At 33.4% G+C, this 25,797-nt stretch overlaps 1 protein-coding gene across 1 annotated transcript; it reads left to right on the top strand.

Annotated features, from left to right (window-relative positions):
- The first annotated feature begins 22,552 nt into the window (after positions 1 to 22,552).
- Positions 22,553 to 25,223, top strand: LOC112097852 (coumarin 8-geranyltransferase 1, chloroplastic-like). Its single transcript, XM_024183447.1, has 11 exons — positions 22,553 to 22,739; positions 22,817 to 23,154; positions 23,268 to 23,351; positions 23,458 to 23,532; positions 23,794 to 23,877; positions 23,981 to 24,070; positions 24,315 to 24,413; positions 24,537 to 24,632; positions 24,736 to 24,811; positions 24,933 to 25,028; positions 25,125 to 25,223. Exons 1-11 carry the CDS (start codon positions 22,553 to 22,555, stop codon positions 25,169 to 25,171), a joined length of 1,272 nt encoding a protein of 423 aa, XP_024039215.1. The 3' UTR covers positions 25,172 to 25,223.
- Positions 25,224 to 25,797: the final 574 nt, after the last annotated feature.

The following is a 25,797-nucleotide window of genomic DNA, read 5'->3' as shown; positions in this document are numbered from 1 at the left end:
AGTTTTTTTTTTTTGTTCACTATTTTATGAATGTGAATTCGTGCAATATATATTGTTTTAAGTGGATTTTGGGTTGTAAGGGATATGAATAAAAATCTCACAAAAACAATGAATTTATATTTTTTGGAGATTAGGGTACCTCACTTAACTTTGTTGTAGGGGATATTTTAGACTTTAAAAGAGACAAAAAAGAGTGGAAGAGGGCTGATAATAGTGAGAGGTCAGATGTGGAATGTGGGACCCTTTAAATGGTGCATTTAGACCTGCAAAATAAGAAAAGGAGGTTAGAGGTGGAGCCACAGTGGCCGGCGACCACACGCCAACGCTCAAGTCAGCTACTTAAAATTTTTTTTAGGTGATGAGAGCTTGCAAGCTCTCTAAAAATGATGGCTGGAGATTGAAGAAGACCTCAGTCCCATTTTTGTGTGTATTTGTAATGAGTATTAGAGAAGATGAGTGTGTAAGAGTATGAGAGAGATAGAACCTTTTTCCCTTTATATAGTACAGCCTGGGTATCTTGCCACGTGGCATATTTTTAGTGGTGATTTTTTTGTCCTTTTTGAAATTTTTACGTCCTTTTACCATTATGGCTATTTTTGAGCCGTTAGGAGCATGCTTGGAGAGTAGTAATGCGGTTTTTTTTTGGGCATTGTCGTTTAGTGTACGTGGCATGCACTACAAGTGATTGTAGAGGTTGTCTATACAATATCAGGCGTGACAGTGAAGGACCACTGTTCTTTATGTGCTGTTTTTGATTTTTTGCTGATATTGCAGTCGGTTGTTGTTGTATTTTTTTTTTAGTTCAATAACTATTGGTGTCAATTGTGCAAGTGTACATAACAAATAATATAATGATGAGAATTCAAGAATATCTCCACAGGAATTGTTGTTATACGAATTGCTACAGCAATTTCAACAGTGCAACCTAAAGTCTAAATTAAAATAATTAATAGAACTAAGGGATTAAAAAAATGCAAATAACAAAGATTCAATCAATATGCTTCTCACTTCGATCACAAGAATAAATTCACTCGGGAATGGAGTAGTTGAGTGATAAAATTCTCTTAATAGTGTTTACTGTTCTTCTCCTGTTAAGTTCAATTGTTGCAGCATTTCCTATAACAATGGACAGAAACTTTATGCATCCTCAGTTGTCGCATGTTGGATGCATGTTGGATGTCTTCTATCTTTATGCAACCTAACAGTGACCAATTGCTATGTCAACATAAAATATAGCATTATATGTTTAGGTTCTCTTTACCCTACAAAGTGAATTCCTACATCTAGTTCATCACTAATCTTAAATCAAGCACGAGCCTTTTTGGACTCAAGTTAACTTAATCCAGGAAACTCAATTTCAGACCAATTATTGCTCTAATATGTTCCATTAAGAGAGGCCCTTTGCTGCTCTTTCTTAACTTGTATCATTAAATGGGTGGTCAGCCGAAATAATGGTTATGAATAAATACTATCAAAACAAAATGCTATAGCAAACATGCAGCAATTTATATAATCAATCAAGAAACCATTAAAATTTTTTGTCACTCAACTACCATTAAATTTAGTTTATAACTTGTGAAAGAAAGATAAACACAAATGTCTTAACCATCGAATACATCTTCATGCTCAAAGAACAAGTAAGTAACAAAACAAGAATGAGACAAGTTGACGCCTAATTATTTTCTGCTGAATTTTCACTGGAGCAAGCTTGCTTCATCTTCTCGAATTCGTTTTCTTTCTTGTTTTTCTTTCGGTTAGTACTCTTTGATTACAGCCGCCTTTTTTCTTGTGATGCGTGCACCTTTAATAGTTTAGAGTTAAGGCAACCGGAGGTCTAGGGCGTACATCTTCCAGTTTGGAAAACTCTAGATCGCAATACAGTAAATATCTCGCGCGAAATCTTCTCTTTCGTTGTTCTAGGGTTGCTACAGCAACGGTTGCAACATCTGCACTGCTCCAGACTTGTTTCAATTTTTCTATAGCCAAGTTCTTTTCCATATTCTGCAAGCCTATTGCAACAACATTCCTTCATTGAGATTTGAGCTTCCGGTCACTTATAAACATGCAAATGATCTAACACACAAATTATTCTAAATCAAATGAAATTCATTAATAATGACCTAAAGTGGAGGTTCATGCAAAACATCCTTAAAATGCAATAAAAACACATCATTTACTCTTTAAGTAATCTTAATTTAAGTCTAAAAGTGTCATGATAACACTCATTTCATAGAGTTATCAGTTGTCTTCCTTTTTCTAACAGAATATTCTTGATTTGATTTCATCAAATCAAATATTCTATTGGGACATCACATGTAATGGTCGTTTTTGGATATTTCCTTCAATTCCTTGACTCTGTCATGGTGTATCCCACGTATTTGTTTATCTGGAGAATATACCTAGCATAGATTGGGTACCCTTTGAGCGTAACTTTCAGTCACCAAAACCTTCTCGTCGACACGTGGTGCTTTATTTTCAATATTCTATTTATTCTCCAAAAAAATCCCTCTATTCTCTTTATGATGAAAGTATTTAAGGCAAAAGAAACTCGTATAGGAATTATGAACGACACATGGCAATGTTTGGCCCACCTTCACCGATGGTTGAGTAAGAAAAAGGCACTTACCCTTTTCTAGGTTGACCATATTAGTTCACATGTCCAAAAACTATTCCATTACTTTCCTTCTCTAGGTCTAACAAATCTCGCTTTCTAAGTGGTAGGAGGGCTACTTTGTGAGGCCTAGAGCATATCAAGATTAAGTACTACGTTCTTTATTTTGCTGACCGCTGGGTACCCCACAAGAATGAAACCCTAGAATGCCCGAAGACAGATGAGATAACACTTCATATTGATCTGGTACTTCGTATATCCTTCCAATCAGGCCTTTAATTATTATAGTCGGAATTACTTGAAACATATATTTCACTTAGAGAGTTGAGGGGGCTTTACAGAAGGAAAATAATAGAGTCCAATATTCATATAACTGACCCTTTTTCTTTATATGCAGTAGTTGGCAGATTTAAATCCTCCCTTAGATGACTTTGATACCTTTTTTCTACCTAAATGAATGGTGGCTCTTTGAGTAGCTCGGGTATCACTCCTTCTTCAAAAAACATCCAGCCTTCTCGCTTTTTGAGGGTGAATTGGGCCACCTAAAAGCTCAGAGATTACTTCCTCACTCACTCAGTAAAAGTTCTCGCGTGGATGGCTCGGTTAAAAAAGAGCAACTTCAAGGTTACCCCTGACGCGCGCAAAAGAAAATTAGGATCCTTCTTCTCTCTACTTGAGGATTTTACTAAAGAAGAGCTAGTGCCAACTTATGCAGAGCCTAACTAAGTGCTGTAAGCAACCTTTTACTTGCATTTTCTATGGTACTTCCTACTAGCAGCAGGTGACTTTTTATCGAAGTCACCGCTTCCAAGACCTCAATACTGCCTCCAGGCTCCAATGCTCAGTCTAAGGTGGAGAAACTAATAATTGAACTCTGAAGCCACAAGTCCTCCGAGGAGAAGCTTAATCAGTAGAACAAAACTTTAAAGGGGTACCTCAATGATCCATCTGAGGAGAAGCCTTGTGTGGCCAACAGATCATTGAAGTTGAGGGTTGTATAATGACTGAATGTTGAACTGTGGGGCCGAGGTTATTGGTACCCAAGGAAGAAAAGTGGGTCGATAAATCGACTATCTTAGTAGTGACCGAGGCAGAAACGAAATCCCATATACCTTAGTCTAGTAGTCCACGAAGGTCATCCAGTGTACTTCGCTTACCCCAACCAAAGCTTTCATCAGAAGGATGAATGTGAGGATGATGCACCTAATATGTAACTTTATTTGGTGTTATTACTTGTTTGTTGGCATTTTTCCTGAATTCTGACTTGGAGCTATTTTATTGACTTCTTGTTATACCCCTTTCTATCGTGGTGCCCAAATTGTTTTGTGATTGCATGTAATGGTATTTTTTTTAATAGCTTTAGATGTTGTTTCTTTGATGCATTTTGAAATCTGGCTAGGCATATGGGGTACCTCAGGTACCTTTAAGCTTACATACTCACCGGGCTATCTCTTACTTTATGATAAAGCTTTGAATGTTGTTTCTTTAATCCATTATGAAATCTGACCAGGCGCATGGGGTATCTCGGGTACTCTTTAACTTAGATGCTCATCGAGCTATCTCTTACTTCATGATGGAGCAACCCAATTTCATCATCAATATGGCGATTCATCTAGATATGCTTGTTGCTAATCTTTAGGAGATTATGGTGATTCTTAGTACTTATCAACTAACCAAAGTATCAGAGTAACAAATTAATGAAGCATGTAAATCCATAACTAGAATAACAACAGAGGCGAACTTATTTTCTACTCTCTTTGAGGCTTCTTAAGGTCCCCTCTTGGTATATTCGAGAAATGACTTTTTGGCATGGGTACTATGAGTACCCCTAATCTTATCTCATCATTGTATGACGATATGCTTAGACATGCTTGCTGCAAATCTTAACAAAAATTGTAGCGAATCCTTTTACGAGATGGTCGAAAACCTCATGATCCATCATTTACTTTGAATTAAATATGCGAGAAAAATAGTGATAAAAGCGGCTGCTTGCCTACCCTTATGCGAGATGGTCAAAAACCTCATGATCCTCCATTCGCGTAGAATTAAATAAACGACATAAATAGAGATACATGCAGTTGGCGGCCTACCTTTATGCAAGATAGTCGAAAACCTTATGATTCGCCATTCGATCAGAATCAAATATGGTGAACAAATAATGATAAAGGCGGCTACTAGCTGCCCTTTTGTTGGGTCTAACGTTGAGTAGATCATCATGATCGAAATAGGTTAGGTACCCCAGTTTACCCCAGAATAAGGCAATCTCTGGATACTATCTTACATCATAATAAACAATGTTCAATGATATATATGGAGATTGTTTAATGGCAGACATATTCTTATAGCATTTCAAACTACTCATCGATATCAAATAATTCAAAGACAAATAAAAGAGCACACATCATTAAATTTTGTAAAGCAAATGCATTCATAGAAAGTGGAGACATGGATCATTACATAACACTATTTTGTTATCCATAGGAGAATATTGGGGATCCCAGGATCACTTGTTATTGTCATTAGAGACTGAGCGAATTAAAAAGTGCAACTGACCAGTTTGGGGTACTTTGGGGATCATTACATGACAATATTTTGTTATCCTTAAAAGAATATAGGAAATCCTAGGATCATTTGTTATTATCATTAGAGACTTAAGGAATTAAAAAGTGCAATTGACCAGTTTAGGGTACTCAATATCTCAAATACATAAACATTAAAGAAAATAAACAGAATAAACAAAAGGAGGTAGAGTGTTATCACTTTACTAGTAGTACGACTTTTCTCTTTTGGAGCCAAAGATGATTACTCCCGCACCACTCCCATATGTTGGGAGAGCCATCAATACTGATTCCCCAAAGTTGTTGTTCTTCTGTTGCTGGTTTAGTCTAGCTCTGGTATCCTAGGATTCCCTCACCTCCAGAGTTATTGGCGACTTCGGTCAAGAAATCGGCAATGGCTTGAGCTTCAATGGCCGAACGAGGCTGAAAGACCAACTTTTCTAAGCTGGGGTACCCATCTTCACTTTGAGAATTTGGTGATCCAAAGGTACTTCGATCTCATCTATGGGTTTCGAATAGGTGTCATTTGATACTCTTACTATCTTATATGGAGATAATTTGTCTCTGGTGAGGTACGACTTCAACTGAGTGTCAGAAATAATCTAATAGCTTTCTTTAGAGGCAACAATATAGCAAACCCTCGCTGCTTGCTGGTCTCCTTTGATGGTGACAACATCTGCGATCATTGGAATTTTCATAGCTAAATGATTTAGGGATACCGCTGCTTTAGTTTTCGTTAAAAATGGCCTGCCAAGAATAGTATTATAGGTAGTCCGACTATCAATAATAAGGAAGTCAATCATATGATGATACGATGGAGTACTCTACCAATAGTTATGGGCAATGTAACAGTGCCTTTTAGGATGACAATATTACCTGTGAAATCAATAAACGCGTATCGTTCGGAGTGATTTTTGGTGAGTCAATACTAAATGATCGAAGGCACTTTTGAAGATAATGTCTACGGAACTGCCAATGTCCACCAACGTTCTTACCACATTATCAGTAGCAACCTTTAATGTGATTGAAATACTAACTAGGCAACCCAAGAGGGAGTGAATTGTGTTTCTAAAAATTTAAGCTACTAAGAAACTTAATACAATTTAAACAAAGCAATCAAATTTGAAATGAACAAATTAATGTGCAATAAAAAATAAAGAGGTAGGGTAAGAGAGAGCAAACACGAGATTTTTACGTAGTTCAGCCAACCGTGCCTACATCCACGCCTCTAAGCTCACCAGCCTTAAGGATTTCACTAAATAAGCCTCCAAGGCTTCAACAACTCTTACAATTGATTTTGAAGGTGTCAATAGACCTTTACAACAAGAGATTATCCCCAATCTCTTAACCCAAGTATATCCCAACACTTACAATCTCTCAACTTAATCTCACAAAAATGATTACAAATAAATTTCTCTCACATAATGTGTTTGATCACAAATAAAAGCTCAATGTGTGAATGAATGAGATGAATACAAGAATTTAAAGCTCAATGAAAGTTGTATGGTCAATAGTTTACTTAATGACAATAGTTGGAATCGTTATAATTTGTGTTTAAATGAGCCTTTTTATAGTTTGAGCTGAAAACTAGCTGTTACAAATAATTTGCTCGAAGGCGGATCGCCGTTAACTCGAAGTCAGATTGTCGTTTTGACTTGAGCAAGTTACCGTTGGACAGAATTTCAAATTGTCAGATCACTATTATTGAAATGTCGGCTCTCCGTTATCGTCTAACGACTAGCAAAAAAGATGTCGGCTGACCATTTTCACGAAGTCAATTTGCCATTAGTGTCCAAAGGCTAATCTTCAGTTTTGTTCGATATCGATTAGCGGTTATTAAGCTGTCGGATTGCCGTTAGTGTCCAGAGGCTAATCTTCAATTCTATTTTATGTTGGCTAGCCGTTATCAAGATGTCGGTTAGCCATTTGCTACAGTGAACTACTACAATAAACTATTTTTTAAAATTATAAGTTTGCCCCAAAACTTTATAAACTTATACTATGACCTAAAACTTTATGAAACTTGTCAAATAAGTCCATTTCCAGAATTTTAAGCAATTACTTGTTAATTTCAAAGTTTTCAAAACTTTTGAATTAGATCATGAACTTGAAAACAACCAATTTCACGAAATCATTTTCCATTTGAGTATAAAACTTTTACTTTATGAAAATAATGATTTATTTAAAAAAGTATGAAAATAATTTGAGCTTTTAAAACTTAATTCATTTTTAATCTTGTTTGTTATCATCAAAATCATCATTATAGATATATTCATGTTAACATTCTCTCCCTTTTTTATGATGACAAACCTTACAAGATAAATAAAAAAATATGTACTTTTATTCCAAAAAATATTATGCAATTTTTACTGCCCCTAAATATGTGTTCCCCCTAAGTATATGGCCAATCAATTTTTGTCCAAAAATACCATATATCTTCCCTTTTATCATAAAAAAGAAAAGAAATTGAAGCGATTAAAGAAAGAAGTTCAGATATTACCCATTTTGTGGGAGCAAAAATTTTCGGTAGAATCTCCACTTAAAAATGAGCATATCCTCAAATACCAAAAATAGCTAAAACACTCCCATATAAGATTCAATTAATCAACCAAACTCCATATTCATCAATTTTGCAACTAGATAAGCAACATATCATAAAAAACATTACAATCATAATCAAAGCTCAAATAACCAACATGTATGTAACCATTTAATCATCAAAATCATCAAGTTAAATTAAAAATAACTATGCAATCCAAATATCACCATAAAAACTACATGATATCATCCAAAACATAAAACAAACGAGAGGAGGAATGTATGTGCGAAAAACATAAATGCAAAAACTAAGATGAGGGCTACGAGGAGGAACCACCAAGATGGAAACCAAGGGAAGCAAGGATGCGTCGCTGAGCATCAAGAAGTTACTGCTACTGAAATGTTTGAAATTGGGATTGAAGCTGTTGCTGCTGCATGAAGAGGGTATCCACTTTGTCGAAAAGCTGCTGTATGCGATCCTTAGAAATTGAAGGTGCCTCAGGGTGCTCTACTAGCTTGGCTGGCTCCTCATCCTGAGATTGGGCTGATGTAGCCCAGCAAGGTGCACGAGGTCTAGTGCCGAGTCGAAAATCAAGTAACTCATCCTCGAAATAAATATCATTAAGCATTTGGTTATCCTTCGAAGCTACCAAAGTATCTTCATCATAAAAAAGAATAGGATATTGATCCACTTCCCCTGCTTCTAGTGAAAGCCAATTCCCGAAATAATTTCCCTACCCAGTTTTTTATCTTAACATAGATAGGTTCGGTCAAGGGAACGTGAAAATGCCTAAGGATTCTACTGATAATGCTACCATATAGAAGAGACCGGTTAGTCACAGCAGGAGTAAATAACATGTGACGCATGATTGTGAATGCGAGTTTCACTTTTCTTCCACAGATGAGAGAATCAAGTAAAGCAACATCCAATCTAGTTACCTCATCACTGTGACCTTGTCTATGTGTAATCATGTGCTAGAGTATACTATGTAGAATACGGACCTGGAAGGGTAAAAGTTGGGACTGAAAAGACAATGAACAGACGTCGTCAGAGAGATCGCGTCGTCTGCGGATGTTCCTAATGCCGTCTAAGTGATGAAACCCAGTAAAATGAAGCTCCTTCTTAGGAGTGTACATGTCTAGCCCCTCATTAGAGATTCCAAGAATAGTACTAAGCTCAAAAACATCAAACTCGATCATAACACCTTTAACATCTGTCACTATCCTATCTTTTCAGGTAACTGAAAGCTCCATATCAGAGTAAAACACCCTAACTAGGTTTTCATAGACTTGCTCTTCAACATCTCATACTTCATCTCATTGCCTTAGCATTTGAGGAATAGTTCTACCACATATAGTAATATCAGAGAACTCATCAATATCAATGTAAAATAAAGAAGTTACAGTTTTTCTCATGAAGCTTGTGTGGAAACGTTGAGCCATGTGACCATTTGGAAAATGAAGGTTGTCGAAGTCCTGAGAGAGAGGCCTAGAGAAACTAAGATTGGTTGGAGCATCCTGCTTGGTTCGAGCACCCCTCCTAGGTTGTTGTCGTCGACCGGCCATTGTAGTGAACAAACAGGAATTTTAGAAATTAATGAGTTTGTAGGAAAATAAACCGATAGAAATGAAGTTAGAAGGCAAAGGAATTGTATCTAAGATTTCATTTAACAAAAAATTGAAGAAAAGTTGGCCAAATCGAGAGAGAAAAGGTGTGGCAGTTCTAGGGTTTCAAAATAAGGATTTTTCAATTTGGGACTGGGGTTTAGTAAAAATATTAGCTAATTGTTTTTCGGTGAAAAAAAAAACTCAATCACAACATCTCATTTTTTAACACGATCTCTTAGAAAATGATGTCTAATTTCTATATGCTTAGTCCTAGAATGATGCATGGGATTCTTCGATAGATTAATAACACTTGTGTTATCACATTTAATGAGAAAATGATATAATGCAATACCATAATCTCTAAGTGTTTGTTTCATCCATAATGCTTGTGCACAAAAATTTCTAGCCACAATGTATTCTGCCTCAGTGGTAGAAAGTACAACTGAATTTTGTTTCTTGTTAAACCAAGAGGCTAAGGAATAACCTAGAAAATGGCATTTTCTACTAGTGCTTTTCCTATCAACTTTATATTCGGTAAAATTGGCATCTGAATAAAATGTTAAGTCCATATGTGTTCCCCTAGGATACCAAAGGCCAAGACCTATAGTTCCACTTAAATAACAAACAATCCCTTTTACCACAAGCAAATGAGATTCTTTAGGACATGATTGAAATCTTGCATACAAGCATACACTAAACATAATATCAGGCCTACTAGCAATCAAGTAGAGTAATAATCCAATCATACCTCGATATGCTTTGACATCAACTTCCTTACCTTTTTCATCCTCGTCAAGCTTGATGGTCGAGCTCACTGAAATACTTTTTGTCTTTTCATCTTCAAGTCAGAATCTCTTGAATAAATCTCTTAGATATTTGGCTTGATTGATGAAGATTCCTTCTTCAGTTTGTTTTATTTGAAGACCAAGAAAGTACTTTAATTCTCCCATCATGCTCATCTCAAATTCTTTGCTCATACAAGATGAAAATGCCTTACACAAAAACTCATTAATAGAACCGAAAATAATATCATCAACATAAATTTGGACAATGAGAATATCTCGATTCTTATGTTTAATAAAAAGAGTTGTATCGGTCTTTCCCATTGAAAAACCATTATCCAGTAAGAAATTTTTAAGTCAATCATGCCATACTCTAGGTGCTTGTTTTAAACCATACAATGCTTTTGTTAACTTATAAACGTGATCTGAAAAATTTTCATTTTCGAAACCAGAGGGTTGTTTCACATAAACTTCCTCCATAATGTATCCATTTCAAAATGTACTTTTGACATCCATTTGGTATAAAATGAAATCTTTATAACATGCAAATGCTAAAAGCATCCTAATGGATTCTAATCTAGCTACAGGTGCAAATGTTTCATCAAAATCAATTCCTTCTTCTGGGTCGTACCATTGAGCCACTAATCTAGCTTTATTTCTTATAACCACACCGGATTCATCTATTTTATTTCTAAATACCCATTTAGTACCTATAATGGATTGATGTTTAGGTTTAGGAACCAATGCCCACACATTGTTCTCTCCAATTGATTCAACTCCTCTTGCATTGTCATAATCCAAGATTCATCATTTTCCGCATCCGCAAAAGATTTTGATTCAATTTGAGATATGAATGCAGCATGCTCACAAGTATTTCTAAATGATGATCTAGTGGCCTCCTAAAATTAAGTCTTTAGACCGCTACTCCTTAGGGAGTGTTTGAGAATGCCTTCCTTTTGCTCCGCATTTGTTTCTTCACGTTGCTCCTCTTGATTTTCAAGTGGTGCATCCTTTTGGCTATTCTTTGATGAATCTTCTTGTAGCTTTTTATTTGCATCATCATCAACAACAACTTTCTCCGTAGAGGAATGGTTAGATTCATCAAATGTAACATGCATAGATTCTTCCACAACCAAAGCTCGTTTATTGTACACTCTATAAACTTTGCTTGTATTTGAATAGCCAAGAAAAATATCAACATCAGATTTTGGATCAAATTTGTCAAAATTATCTTTTGTGTTTAAAATAAAACATTTGCATCCAAAAACTTTGAAAAAATCAATGTTGGGTTTTCTATCTTTCCAAAGCTCATTGGGAGTCTTATTAAGATAAGGTCTAATCAACACACGATTTAAAATATAACAAGCAGTGTTAACAGCTTCAGCCCAAAAGTACTTTGGCAAAGTATTTTCATTCAACATGATCCTAGCCATTTCTTGGATAGACCTATTCTTTCTGTCAACAACTCCATTTTGTTGTGGAGTCCTAGGTGATGAAAATTGATGCTCAATCCCAAAATCATTACAAAAATTCTCAAATGCATGATTTTCAAGTTCTCCACCATGATCACTTCTAATACAAGAAATGCATTAAAGGCATCATCCTTATTAGTTAAGAACAATACGCATGTGTATCTAGAATAATCATCCACAATTACAAATGCATAATATTTTTCACTTAAACTAACATATCTAGAAGGTCCAAACAAGTTCATGTGAATTAATCGAAGTAGTTTTGAAGTAGAGACATGATTCTTGTTTTTTTTAAAAGTTTTGATCTTTTTTACAAATTGGAAGCTTCACAAATTCTATCATTTTGAAAACTAGTTTTTTGGTAGACGTTTAACCAAATCATTTTTTGAGATTTTTTAAATCAAATCCATGCTAGCATGACCTAGTCTTCTATGCCATAACTAACCATCATCATGGAATGCGGAAAATCACTTATCGATAGTAGATGCACAATCTATATCAATGGTATAAACATTACTACATCTATTTCTAACAAATAAAATTTTACCATCACATGCATTTTCAATAACACATCTCGTTTTATCAAAAACAACTTTATAACCCTTGTTACACAATTGACTAATACTAATCAAGTTGTGTTTCAAATTTTCAACTAAACATACATTCTCAATTAAAGTTGAGGATACTTTACCGATATTACCCATTCCGAGAATCTTTCCCTTTGAATTGTCTCCAAATGAAACATCTCCACCGTTTTCGATTTTGGTAAAACTTAAAAACCATATATAGTTTCTGGTCATATGTCTTGAGCAACCATTGTCCAATTACCATTTATTCTTCCTCTTCTTCAAATCCTGTAAAGAAAATCTTAAGTCTTAGGTACCCAAACTTTTTTGGGTCTTTGAGTGCTAGCGTTGGTTCTTTTTGGAACCCAAACACATTTTACTTCATAATATGCATTTCTTTTAACTGAACGTTTATACTTCATGTGACCATCTTGATTACAAAGGTGACATATAACTTGATTATTAATAGAGGTACCTCCTTTGTCAAACACACATTTTTGTGAGTTAAGCAAGTTATCCAACATCTTTTGCCCATTTGTAAATTTTAAGACAACATCACTAAGTTCTATGTTCTTTTTCTTGAGCATTTCATTTTCTTTCATCAATTCATCAACATGTGATTTTTCATGCTCATACAAAATACTTTGTTTACCTTTAAATGATGCAATTTTATCATGCAACATTAGATTATCTAACTCTAGTCCTTTAATCTTTTCATGTAATGAGTCATTACATTTTTTTTGTAAAACGTCCTTTTCATTTGAAAGTTCTACCATGTTCTTTTTAAGGCATGCATTCATTTTACTAATTTTCATCCACTCATCATGCAATTCTTTAAAAGCATCATGTAATTCATCATATGTAAGAAGATCACTTACTTCATCGAGGTCATCAAATGGATCTTCCTCGATTGCCATGAGAGCTATATTTGTCATTTCTTGTTGCTTTTCATCATCACTTGTTTCCTCATCGCTGTCATTCTATGTGGTCACCATTGCTTTCTTCTTGAGCTTGTTGAGAAGATGACACTCTGATCGTATGTGTCCGGACTTCTTGCACGTGTAAGTAATTGGCTCCTTCGTCTTTTTTTTTTATTCTTGTAGTTTTTGAACCTTCTCCGTTCACTAGTTTTCTTGTAGAATTTTCTGAATCTCCTAGCTAGTATAGTCATCTCCTCATCATCCAGCTCACTTTCCTCATCACTCTCATGTTTTGAGGCTTTGAGAGCAATGCTTTTCTTCTTCTCCTCATTGCCTTTGTATGCTGTCAAGTCTTCCTCATATGAAATAAGAGAACCAATCAAATCATCAATAGGTAAGGTATTTAAATCTTTGGCTTCCTCAATGGCAACCCTCGTAGGTCTCTATTCCTTTGGAAGTGACCTAATAATTTTCTTAATTTTCTCACTATTTGAAAACGTTTTTCCTAAAAAGCTCCTAGAATGTTCACTATGTCTGTAAATCTAGTATATATAGAACACACACTTTCATTTTATTCCATTTTGAACAATTCATATTGTCAAGTGTATGTACTAATTTTAGATTCTTTAACTTGATTTGTCCCTTTATAGACAACCTCAAGTTTGTCCTATATTTATTGAGTACTCTCACAACTAGACACTCTATGAAACTCTTTCTTATCAAGAGGACAAAATAAAGCATTCATTGCCTTAGAGTTTAAATATATCTTTTTCTTTTCTAACTCACTCCATTGACTTAAAGGTTTTGGAATATCATAAAGGTTTTGGAATATCATCTCCTACTTCATTTTTAGCCATTGGCATGAATGGGCCGTCACAAAAAACTTCCCAAATTTCATAATCAAAAGCTTGCACATAAATTCTCATCCTAGTTTTCCAATATGGATAGTCATTACCATAAAAAAATGGTGGCCTAGTTGTGGATTGTATTTCCCTAAAGATAGAGTCATTTTGAGTTGTTATGGATATTTAAATCTAGACGGTTAAGTCTAAACAAGAGCACCAAGCTCTGATACCAAATGAAATTCTAACTAGGCAACCCAAGAACGGGGTGAATTGGGTTTCTAAAAATTTAAGCTACTAAGATCCTTAATACAATTTAAATAAAATAATCAAATTAGAAATAAATAAATTAATGTGCAATAAAAAATAAAGAGATAGGGGAAGAGAGAGCAAACACGAGACTTTTACGTGATTCGGCCAACTGTGCTTACGTCCACACCTCCAAGCTCACCGGGCTTAATGGATTTTACTAAGATAGCCTCCAAGGCTTCAACAACTCATACAATTGACTTCCAAGCTATCAATAGACCTTTACAACAAGAGATTATCCCCAATCTCTTTACCCAAGTGTATCCCAACAATTACAACCTCTCAACTTGATTTTACAAAAAGGATTAAAAATAAATTTCTCTTACATAATGTGTTTGATCACAAATGAAAGCTCAATGTGTGAATGAATGAGATGAATACAAGAATTTAAAGCTTAATGAAAGTTGTATGCTCAATAGTTTGCTCAATGATAATAGTTGGAATCATTATAGCTTGTGTTTAAATGAGCATTTTTATAGTTTGAGCTAAAAACTAGTTGTTACAGACAATTTGCTCGAAGTTGGATTGTCGTTAACTCGAAGTCGGATTGCCGTTTTGACTTGAGTAGGTTACTGTTGGATAGAATTTCAAATTGTCGGCTCTCCCTTATAATCCAGTGACCTGCAAAGAAGATGTCAGCTTACCGTTTTCAAGAAGTCGATTTATCGTTAGTGTCCAGAGGCTAATCTTCAATTCTGTTCGATGTTGGTATTGGGTATAAATACTAATGCTATTAGTGTCAATGTGCAAGTGTATACAACAAGTAATATAATGATAAGTATTCAAGATCGTTTCCACAGGGATTGATGTTATCAGACTTGCTACAACAATTTTAACAGTGCAGATTTTGTTCTAAATTAAAATAAAACAACTAATGAAACTAATATACTAATTAAAATAAAAACACAAAAAATAAAATGCAACAAAGTAAATTATCTCGTCAAACTCAAGGATAAAACCAATGGGAATATGGAGTAGTTGAGTGAATAAACTTTCTTAATGGTTTTGACTATTTTCTAATGGTTGGCTCGGTTACTGCAGTATCTACTACAGCACTGGGCAGAATCCTTATGCTTCCTCAGCCGTCGCATGTTGGATATCTTATATCTATATGCAACCTAACATTGATCAGTTGTTATGTCAACATAAGATATAACATTACACGCTTATGTTCCATTTACCCTACAAGGTGAATCTTTATGTCTAGTTCATCACTAATCTTAAATCAAGCATGACCTTTTTAGGACTCAAGTAAAACTAAATCCAAGAAATCCAATTTAATATCAAGTATTGCTTTGATAGGTTCCACTAAGATAGACCCTTTTGTGGCTCTTCCTTAGCTAATATCATTAAATGGGTGATCAGCCGAAATAATGAATAAAAATAAATTCTATCAAAACAAAATGCTACAACAAACATACAACAACTCATATTTTCAGTCAATAAACCATCAAGATTGTTTATCACTCAACTACAAATAAATTTAGTTCATGATTTGGAAAAGAAAAATAAAGAACAAGGTTTTGACCACGAAACACATCCCCATGAATAAATAGCAAACAAGAAAACAAGAGAAGAATAAGAAAGACTGAGCTCACAATTGATCTCTGTAATTTCTCCTCTTGTGTAGCCCTTAATCTCTCTCTTGAATCTTCTTTTTCTTTTGTTTCTTTGTGGTTTTTCTCCTTGGGTGACAGCCCCTCTTATTCCTTATGATGTGTGCTTCTTTTATAGCTAAAAATTACGGTACACGGAAGCCTAGGGTATGCATAAGTCAGATTAGGAAACTGCAGATCACAATTCTGCAAGTATCCCAAGCGGAATTTTCTCTGTCGTTGTTCCAGGATTGCTACAGCAACGGCTACAGCAACTGCATTGTTCCAGATTTGTTTCAATTCTTTTGTAGCTAAAATCTTTTCCATATTTTGCAAGCCTATTGCATAAACATTCCTTCCTTGAAATTTGGGCTTCCGGACACCTACAATTATGCATATGATTTAACACACAAATTATTCTAAATCAAACAAAATTTATTACAAATAAACTAAGATGAATGTTTATGCAAAATATAATAAAAATACAATGAAAACACATTATTTACTCTCTAAGTATTATTGATTTAAGTATAAAAGTGTCATGATAACTCTTATTTCATAGAGTTATCAGTCGGTTAGCTGTTATTAAGCTATATCACCGTTAGTGTCCAGAGGCTAATCTTCAATTCTGTTTGATGTCGGCTAGCCGTTATCAAGATGTCGGCTAGCCGTTATGAAGATGTCGGTTAGCCATTTGCTACAGTGACCACTACGGTGAACTGTTTTCCAAAATTATAATTTTGTCCCAAAACTTTATAAAAATTTTAAGCAATTATTTGTTAATTTCAAAGTTTTCAAAACTATTCAATTAGATCATGAACTTGAAAAATAACTAATTTCATCAAATCATTTTCCATTTGAGTATAAAACCTTTACTTTATCAAAATAGTGATTTATTTAAAAAAGTATGAAAAATAATTTGAGCTTTTAAAAATTAATCATTTTTTTTGGTTTGTTATCATCAAAATCATCATTATAAATATATTCATGTTAACAGTGATGACCAAAGCGTCGTCATGGGGTACGAGATATCTTCAGCATCTTTTTCTATGAAAAAAATTGAGATAGGATGGAGAGGTACCTCATGGTCATTGAAATGGATTCCTTGGCCAATGATAACAATTGGCAATGGCAATCTATTATAATTTTTATGGCTTTTGGACTGGCTGGCTGAAGTAGGTTCGCGTGCAACCATTCAAACATAAACTTCTTTCTTGGATCCTTGGGGTGCCTCACATTTAGGGTTGGTATGAGGTACATGGTTGCCCTTATCTTACTACATAGACTTCCAGGCTTGCCTCATATTTGTGACGAACACCTTGAAGTGCCCACTGAGAATTAGAGATTTGATTTCCTTACACAAACTGAAGCACTCAGCCGTGCTATGTCCGAAATCCTCATGAAACTCACAATACTTCAGGCTACGCTTCATGTTAAGGTACATGCGCATGAGCCTGGGTGGGTGAAGTAGGCCGCTATCTCAAATCTAGTAGAAGATCTGTTCTAGATAGTAGTTCAAAGCATGACGAGATTTATACTAAGGTTTTTCTAAAGGTTCTGTCAGTCTGATTGAGATGATCTGACGAGTGGTGGTAGGCGGGGCATCTTATCTTAGGGTACTTTAGGCTTCTTAGGTTTTTTCCTGTTTTTCATATCCTCTGCTTTGTCTTCTTGCCATTTTAGGTGTCACTTCTCATCCATCTCGATTTGCTGCAAGGCTCAAGAAGGGCTTCCCCATATGAGAGAGAGCGACACTTTTGAAAGGAATGCCACAACATTCTTAACTGCATGTTTTTTTCAAAGTGTTTTAGTGTGTGTTGATGACCATACATGCTCGTCCACAATACTTCTTGGTGGAAGCGGGCTACATAATTAGCAAAAGCTCATATTCCCCTTACTTAAAGAAGGCAAGCCTGATTGCTGCTTGATCAAGGGAGGCAGCATAACCAAATTCATGAATGAACTCCGTAAGGAGCTGGTCTAGGGAGAATAACCTACCTTTAAAGATTTAACTAAGATTTAGTGAGTCCGGTAAGTGTGTAAGGAAACATCTGACACATAGCCTTGTTGTCGACACCCTTGATAAGCATTTAATCATGATACAGTTCGGTGTGTTCTTTCGGATCTGAGGTACCCAAATACTGGGGTGCCTGAGCATGGCGAAAGTATCTGGGAGAGTTGTTGTCCGAATCTCCATAGTAAATAGCGAGTTGTACCCTACTGGCGTTAGAGTATTTGCGACATTTTACTTTTGAGAAAGTAGCTTTACTTGAGAATCCAGGTGTTTTATTTTTTTTTTAAGAACTTACGGGGTATCCTAGGTGCACCTTGAGATACCACTCCCATTTAAGAAGCTCGCAAGTAGCTAGAGGCTGTATAAGGCTCCTCCCTAGGGGATGTGGGTTGTGACTTAAGTCAGGTACCTGGGGGATCATACCTTATTTCATCGCCTTTAATTCGGGCACTTCAAAGTGTGGGACAATTCGCTTTTCTGCCCATGTTAATAGAATGTCTCGAGTAGTGGGAGGATCTACTGGTTCATGTATTTGAGAGCCTACGGCCCGAAGAATGGCATGAGCAAGTTCTTTAAAGCGTCATTAAGAAACGAGCTCCTCATTAGAGCAAACACCGGTAAATTATTTGACGGACTTGCCCTTATTGGACTGAGTTGTTCTTCTTGCTGGATTGTTGACCTCCACACTGCTGCATCTCTCACTCGTGCAAAATATGTCATCACGGCATAAGAGGGCACGTCAGGTGCCACAATTTATAAGTACACATCGCGATCAGTCTAGTAACCACTGTGGAGGCTTTTTATACACTCCCCACATAGACAGCGCTAATTGTTTTAAGTGGATTTTGAGTTCTTATTAGTGTTAAAAATTATATGTTTATTAAGGGATAAAAATGTTATTTTGTGCTATTAATGTAATTTATATTTGTAATTGTGTAACATATTGTGAATTTCTAATTATTTTTTAAAATATTTGATTTTGTGTATTTTTGTATGTTTATTAGGTAAAAATAATAATTTCATGCAATTTGAGGCTCCGAACAAATGTATGGATGTCAAATTTGGATTTTGGAAGTCTGAGAAATTATGTCATTGTTGAGAACGATCCAAGACTTTTGTTGTAATTTTTTATATTTTTACCACGATAAATGTGGTAATTGTAAAATTATAAGTTTTTATCATGTTAGGTATGGTAATTGTTAGTGGAATGTGTTCGATATGCTTGAGTGGATAAGTTAGGTTTATGTTTTATTAGTGAGATTATTAGTGGGACAAATGTAAGGTTAAAATATAATTAGATTTTTTTATTTGTGTGGTGTGGATTTACCATGTATTAGTATAAATAGAGAGGGGGATGAACACACCTCTAGACGCCTTCTCTTCTCTTCTTTCCCCCCAAATTCTTCTTCTCATCTCTCTTTGTAAGTTATTTTCAATCAATAAAATTAGTTTTATTTCAATTTTCAAATTCCATTTTTAATTATGTGTTTTTCAATTTTAGCAATTTCCTTTATTAAAAAAATGTTTAGCTAAATATTAATAGTTACGGGAAGGTGAAACTCTTAGGAAATAAATATGATTTGTTCAAATTCTATTTTTAATTTTATAAATTAAATTATTTTCTATTTAATTTTATACATATTTTATATTATAAAATTTTGATTTATTGTAGACAAACAAGGGAGTTTGGCACAATAAATTCTTGTTATCTTAATATAAGGTATAATAAAATGGTATTTTGACTTATTGTAGACAAATTAAATTTTGGCACAATGAATGCTTAATCCATCATAAAATTAAAGGGAAAATAATAATAATTTATATAATTAATCTTTTGGGCAATAAATCTAAAAAAATGGCAAAAAGAATTTATTAAGTTTTATTTACTACTAAGAGTGAATCCACATAGTTAAATTAAGTTGTTTATATTTAAGTTTTATTTTCAAATTTTAGATAAAATAAAATAAATTAATTAAATCTTTTTTCTGTGGATCGACCTCGGACTCACCGAGATATATTATAATTAGGCACTCTTATATTTTAGAGTAAATCAAATACTTTTAAGTCGTGTCAAGTTCTAAGAGATATGAATAAAAACCTCACCAAAATAATGAGTTTATATTTTTTTGGGATCAGGGTACCTCACTTAACCATGGTATAGGGAATATTTTAGATTTTAAAAGATATGAAAAAGTGTAGAAGAGGGCTGATAATGGTGTGAGGTGATTTGTTAAATATTTAAAGTTTGAAATTTTATTAGCAATCATGGATAAGATCATGTGCATGATGGCTAGCAAGTGGCAATCCATAAGGAGTGCAGCGACTGCTCAGTCGCGTGTCCTCATATGGACACGAGTCCACTACTTAAATTTCTTATAAATTTCAAAAATATCTTTTGTCTCAATCCCCAAAATAAATATATTCGATGATATTTACCCATTGCTGTCATCTTAATTACACTTAAAATGCTCGTGCTTCTTTACTTTATTTAGCTTTTTCATGAGTAGAATAGATTATTCAGCCAACTAGATGAATATTTTAATTTGATATTATCATCTGGCGTCAGTAAATAAGGAGTAAATTAAGGGCTTATTTGTTAAATATCTAAAATTTGAAATTTTATTAATATTATTTTTTTAAAAAATTAATTAATTATTTTTGTAACTTATGTCTAATTTTAAAAATTATCTTTATTAAATATACTTATTTCTTAAACTATAAAATCTAATTTTTTTGTTTTGATTTACAACGGCTAATTATGTTCAAGATATTTTTTATTTAAAAAATAAAATCTCACTTACATTCAGATATTAAAAAAATAAATATTTCATTCCAACATTTTTATTTAAAGATTTTTGAAAAATTCATATTCATTCAAATTTTAGATAAAAAAATAAACGCAAGCAAAAATTCAGGTGGCATTTACGTGTAATTTAAGTTGACAATGGAGGGTAACTAAATATAATCAAATACTTTCTTGTTGAATGGAGTAAAACTTACTTTTAGGTTTTGTAAAAACTCAAGCAATGGACCTTTGAGGACATGCGAGTGAGTCAGTCGGTTACTTGACTTCGCGGTCGCACACTACTATTCGTTAGATTTGTTTGCTGAATTGTTGAATTTGTTTGCCAAAATCCTAACGGATAGAAATTAGTTGGGAAAAAAAAACAGTGGTGAGAAACTTCATAAAAGGATTAATTTCTGGCATACCTGAGGACCTTGCACTTACAATTGTGAGGGCATCGGTTTGAGCCCCATTGACGCATGTAGGGGTTTATTTCCTTCCTTAATTGTGATATATAATTAAGTAGAGGCAATCTTCTCCATTTCATGCTTCGTAAGTGATCACTTAGCACTCATTTGGTTACACACACACATGTACAAATACACATACACATGCACACTAACTTCAAAAGTTTGGATATTTGACCAATGAATAATTGTATTGCCTTACATAATTTTTTTAATGTATAAAGACAACATTACTTTTAATGATATTGTGTTTCCCAAATGACATGTAATATAAATAGTGTATCCCATTATTTTTTAATAAATATAACCATGTTTTTTATGGTAATTTATAAATCGGTGTCTAAAAAAAACTACTATTGACATGTCTTAAAGAGAATTTTTTGAGAAATTAAAAAAGAAAAAAATATTTCTAGAATATTTTATTTTTTAAAAAAATTTGAATTTGTAATCTCATATTTTAAGGATCACATAATTTATCCAAAATGTTTAAAACTGTAAAAGAAATATAAAAAAAAGCCTATTTCAAGGAAATAACTTAATTACTCCAACAAAAATTAAAAATTTAGTTTTTTTATTTGATTTAAAGATTGATTTTAAAAAAATCATCCTAAATATTTTTTTCTAGTGATTGTTCTGGCAATCTTAAAGGTCAATTCAAAGGGTATAATAAATGTACAACCGTCTTTCCAACTAAAATTGCTAGATTTAAGGAGTTGCCTAAAATGGCACGATCCTAGATTTAATTGCGGAGTGAGTGGAATTTGGGGTGCAGTGACCATTGAGTACTGACAATAGTGATGGCGTCATTTCATTGTCTGTAACCATCAAGATAATGTAAAGCCCAAAACGAACATGTTTAACTATTTCAAGTCAGTGTTCGTTTAATTTTTATATTTTTAAAAATAATTTAAAGTATCTCTACTATTAAATTATTGATACTCTTACTACTTTCTTTTGTTTCTTTTAACTTATTTTTACAATATTACTCTATTACAATAATATTTCTTTTTTTAGATATTATTAAAAAGAGAAAAATTAAATTACTAGTTTAACATCAAAAAATAAAATAAAAAATACATTAATTTTTGTAGAACACTCTGCTGAGGAGATAAAATATTAATTTTTTTAAAAATTTAATAATTTAATTTTTTACAATTTTAATTTTTTTAGACATACATGAGCTTCAACAAAAATTAATATATATCTTTTTTGTTTTATTTTATTTTTGAGTTTAATTTGATAGTATAATTTTTTATTAATAAACAAAAAAAAACATTACTGTAAAGTATAATATTATAAAACCAAGCTAAAAAATTAATAATAATGGCACGAGGGTCAATATTTAAATATAAAAACATTTTGAGCTATTTTTAAAAATATAGAGATTAAATAAGTGCTAACCTCATAATATAGGGACTAAACAAATTTTTCCCTTAAATATAATAATTGAGTCAAACGTGGCTGCCGAGATTTATTTAAGATTATATGGGGTCCATACCTAGTCCGGCGGTGGAGCGTTATATATGGGTATTTTTTCAGAGACTTCCCATCCAAAAAACCAGAGCAAATTTAGAGTCGGACCTTGGGGGAAGAAACAGAACAAAGTCATCAATCATGCTTCAACTGCAGCGTCTAAACTTCTCTCCAAAATTTAATCCTTTGCAAAAGCCTGGTGAGTCTCTTTGTGACCCCAAATGCCATTACTGGTCTTCTTCTTTAGTAAATTTTTTGAACATTAATCATCTTCAGGTTGCCTTAAAACAGTTGCATCGCCATTGACGCAAAGACACACCATCGCAAATACAAGTCCGAGCAACAAGTCCCCATCAATCAAATGCTCCTCCCAAAGATCATTTCATTTACCAAATCAAAACAAAATTGCACTCAATAATGAGGGTATAATTAGCAATAGAGATCATCAGAAACCATTGAACAAACAGCTTGTTCCTTTGGCGTTGCAAGATGGTAATGCATTACAATCCGAGGATGATAACACAGCAGCTGCAGCTCCAAGCTTTTTCGAAGTTGTCAAGAAGAAGCTCATTGCAATCAACCATCTAGTTCGTTCATACACTTGGGTTAACATTGTGAGTTGCTTCTTATACAGAACAAATAATGATATGAAGTTTTTTTTCATTTTCTTTTTTCTTTTAATCCTTTCTAGATTCACAGAAATGAGATCCGAGTTTTGTTTTTGCAGGTTTTTGGGATTATATCAGTTTCTTTACTTCCAGTACAAAGTCTTGCTGATTTGACTCCAAGATTTTTCATTGAAATATTGAAGGTAGATATTATTTCTTAAGCGCTGAGAGAGAATTAATAAAAGTTACAACTGCGTATTGGGAAATGATAGTTTGAATAACATTGATTCGTCTTGATATATATTTCAGGTCATAGTCCCCACATTACTGATGAACACTTTTCTGACGGCCTTAAACCAGATATGTGATGTTCAAATAGACAAGGTATGTACACATATATATATAAGAATGATGCTCAGGTCCTGACGTCTGGATTTTCTAAATTTAAACTAAATCTAGAGTTGCATATATTGTTTGATTCTAGTTTAAATTCGAATTTTATAAAATCCGAACAATCCTATCTGACCATGACTCCATATATGTATATGCTGAGATATTATATATATGCTCCTTTGACGCTTCATATTCTTTGTCTATTTCTTTGTTTGTTTGTTTTTGCTAATAAATAAACTTAATTTGTTAAAGATTAACAAGCCGTATCTCCCGCTTGCTTCCGGCGACTTATCAATGGGAACTGTAATTGCGATTTGTATAGGAAGCGCAATCTTGGTAAGCAAGTACCCGCAAAAATTTTTACAATCCTCTAATAAATAGACTTAAGTCTATTTAATTTGTAACATTTTTAATTCATTAATTGATCCCAATTTTTCAGAGTTACACTTTGGCAATTATGTCGGGATCCCCACCACTTCTCTTGAACCAAATCTTGTTTTTCCTATGTGGATGCGCTTATTCACTGCCAGTAAGTGCCCCAGTTGCATGCTGCTGTAACGCAATTTAATAAACATTATATTGCCCCAAGGGTTTGGTAGAGAAATTTTCAAGCGGTCTTTTTACTATTTACTTGATTTCGAATATTAGAGTAAAAAATTAATTTAAATTTTATCGATCTGCTACCTTTAATTAAAGAAAAATAATTTACAAAACATAATATTAACCCAATCTAAATTAATAGTTTAATTGATTATTCTTAATCCTGATTGCAGCTTCCCTTTCTTAGATGGAAGTCACATACATTTATGGCTCCACTCTGTCTCGTGATTATGATGGGATTGACAGGATTACCTTTTTACATGCACACGCAGGTATATATACAATCGATTCATCTTGCAAATGATTATCAATTAGATTCCATGTCATAATTTTGTCTTTCTCTTTCCATTTTTGTAATTTTTGTGAAGTAGTTTAATTTTGATTCATATATACAGCAATATGTGCTTGGTAGACCTTTCGTAATTACAAGGCCGTTAATTTTAATGGGGGCTATAATGTCCATCTTCGCATTCGTAAACGGACTTCTGAAGGTAATAATTTTAACTTAATATTCCAATTTTATAAGTTTATCAATCCTGATAAATAGAAAATAAATGATTACTAATTTACCTTTTTATGTGATTATGTTAATAGGATTTGCCAGACGTAGAAGGCGATAAAAAATTTGGCATGAATACGCTGTGTGTCCTTTTAGGAAAAGAAAAAGTTGGTATATCATAATTATTATATAATATTTAATTAATTCCCATTACTTCAAAGAGAATTAAATAAATAAATCATAGTAAAGTAATGATTGGCTTACAAATTTTTTTTTTCTTTTCTCTGAAAAGGTGTTTCCACTTTGCGTCAATACGATGTTAGTGGGCTACGGATGTGCTCTTATAGCTGGGGCTTCCTCGTCTTTCATGATAAACAAGTTTGTCACCGTAAGAAATTTAGCCCTGTATATTTTTCATGAATGTGTTGATGATCTTGGTCACTTAAAAATTATTATTAATGATTTTTTGTTTAATTTCTTGCAGATAATTGGCCACAGCATACTTGCTTTGATTTTGTGGATTCAATCTAAAAAAGTTGATCTCGACAATTTTGAATCAACATTTGGTTTTTACATGTTAATTTGGAAGGCAAGTGATTGATTACTCTCTTTTACTTGTGATTACTGAGTTAAATCAACTAATCAATTTCCATTACTTAATTACTTCTTTAATTAGTGATTTAACTTCTGACATAAATATGTTGTTTATTTGCAGTTAACTTATGTTGAATACATCCTTATCCATTTTCTACGATAAGAACCAAAGAAATTAAGAAGGTTGCATTGTTTTTGGAATCTTCGTTTCCTGCTTACAATAATTGCTTGTGTTAAGATGTTGTATTTTCAACTAGCCATCAGTTTAATGAGTTAATTAAGTTTTTTTTTTAATTTATTTGCAATAAAGTGAGCTGTAATGAAAAGTACCCAATTTTTAAAATTGTAATATATGCCGTAATATGGCACCTTCAGATAATATTTTATCTCATAGCTTTAATTATTAATTTTTAAGTAATCTCGACAGAACGAGTGAAGATTTACTAATGAAAACAAAAAGATTTATTTCTATTTATATGTTATCTTATTTATTATTTTTATCTTACCGTTGATACCAAAATTTGGTTCATTGATGTGATTAGGCTGTGAAAGCTCCTTGGGAT

The sequence above is a fragment of the Citrus clementina genome, unplaced genomic scaffold (genome assembly GCF_000493195.1).
Source record: "Citrus clementina cultivar Clemenules unplaced genomic scaffold, Citrus_clementina_v1.0 scaffold_5, whole genome shotgun sequence".
NCBI classification, from domain to species: Eukaryota; Viridiplantae; Streptophyta; class Magnoliopsida; order Sapindales; family Rutaceae; genus Citrus; species Citrus x clementina.
This window is presented reverse-complemented; position numbering and strand designations above follow the sequence as displayed.

What these genes read in the sequence shown, in the direction of transcription:
- LOC112097852 (XM_024183447.1), top strand. Translation starts at nt 22,553, where the DNA reads ATGGGGTCCATACCTAGTCCGGCGGTGGAGCGTTATATATGGGTATTT. An exon ending in TAATCCTTTGCAAAAGCCTG is followed by an intron (nt 22,740 to 22,816) that starts GTGAGTCTCTTT and finishes AATCATCTTCAG; the next exon opens with GTTGCCTTAAAACAGTTGCA. An exon ending in TTTTCATTGAAATATTGAAG is followed by an intron (nt 23,352 to 23,457) that starts GTAGATATTATT and finishes TATATATTTCAG; the next exon opens with GTCATAGTCCCCACATTACT.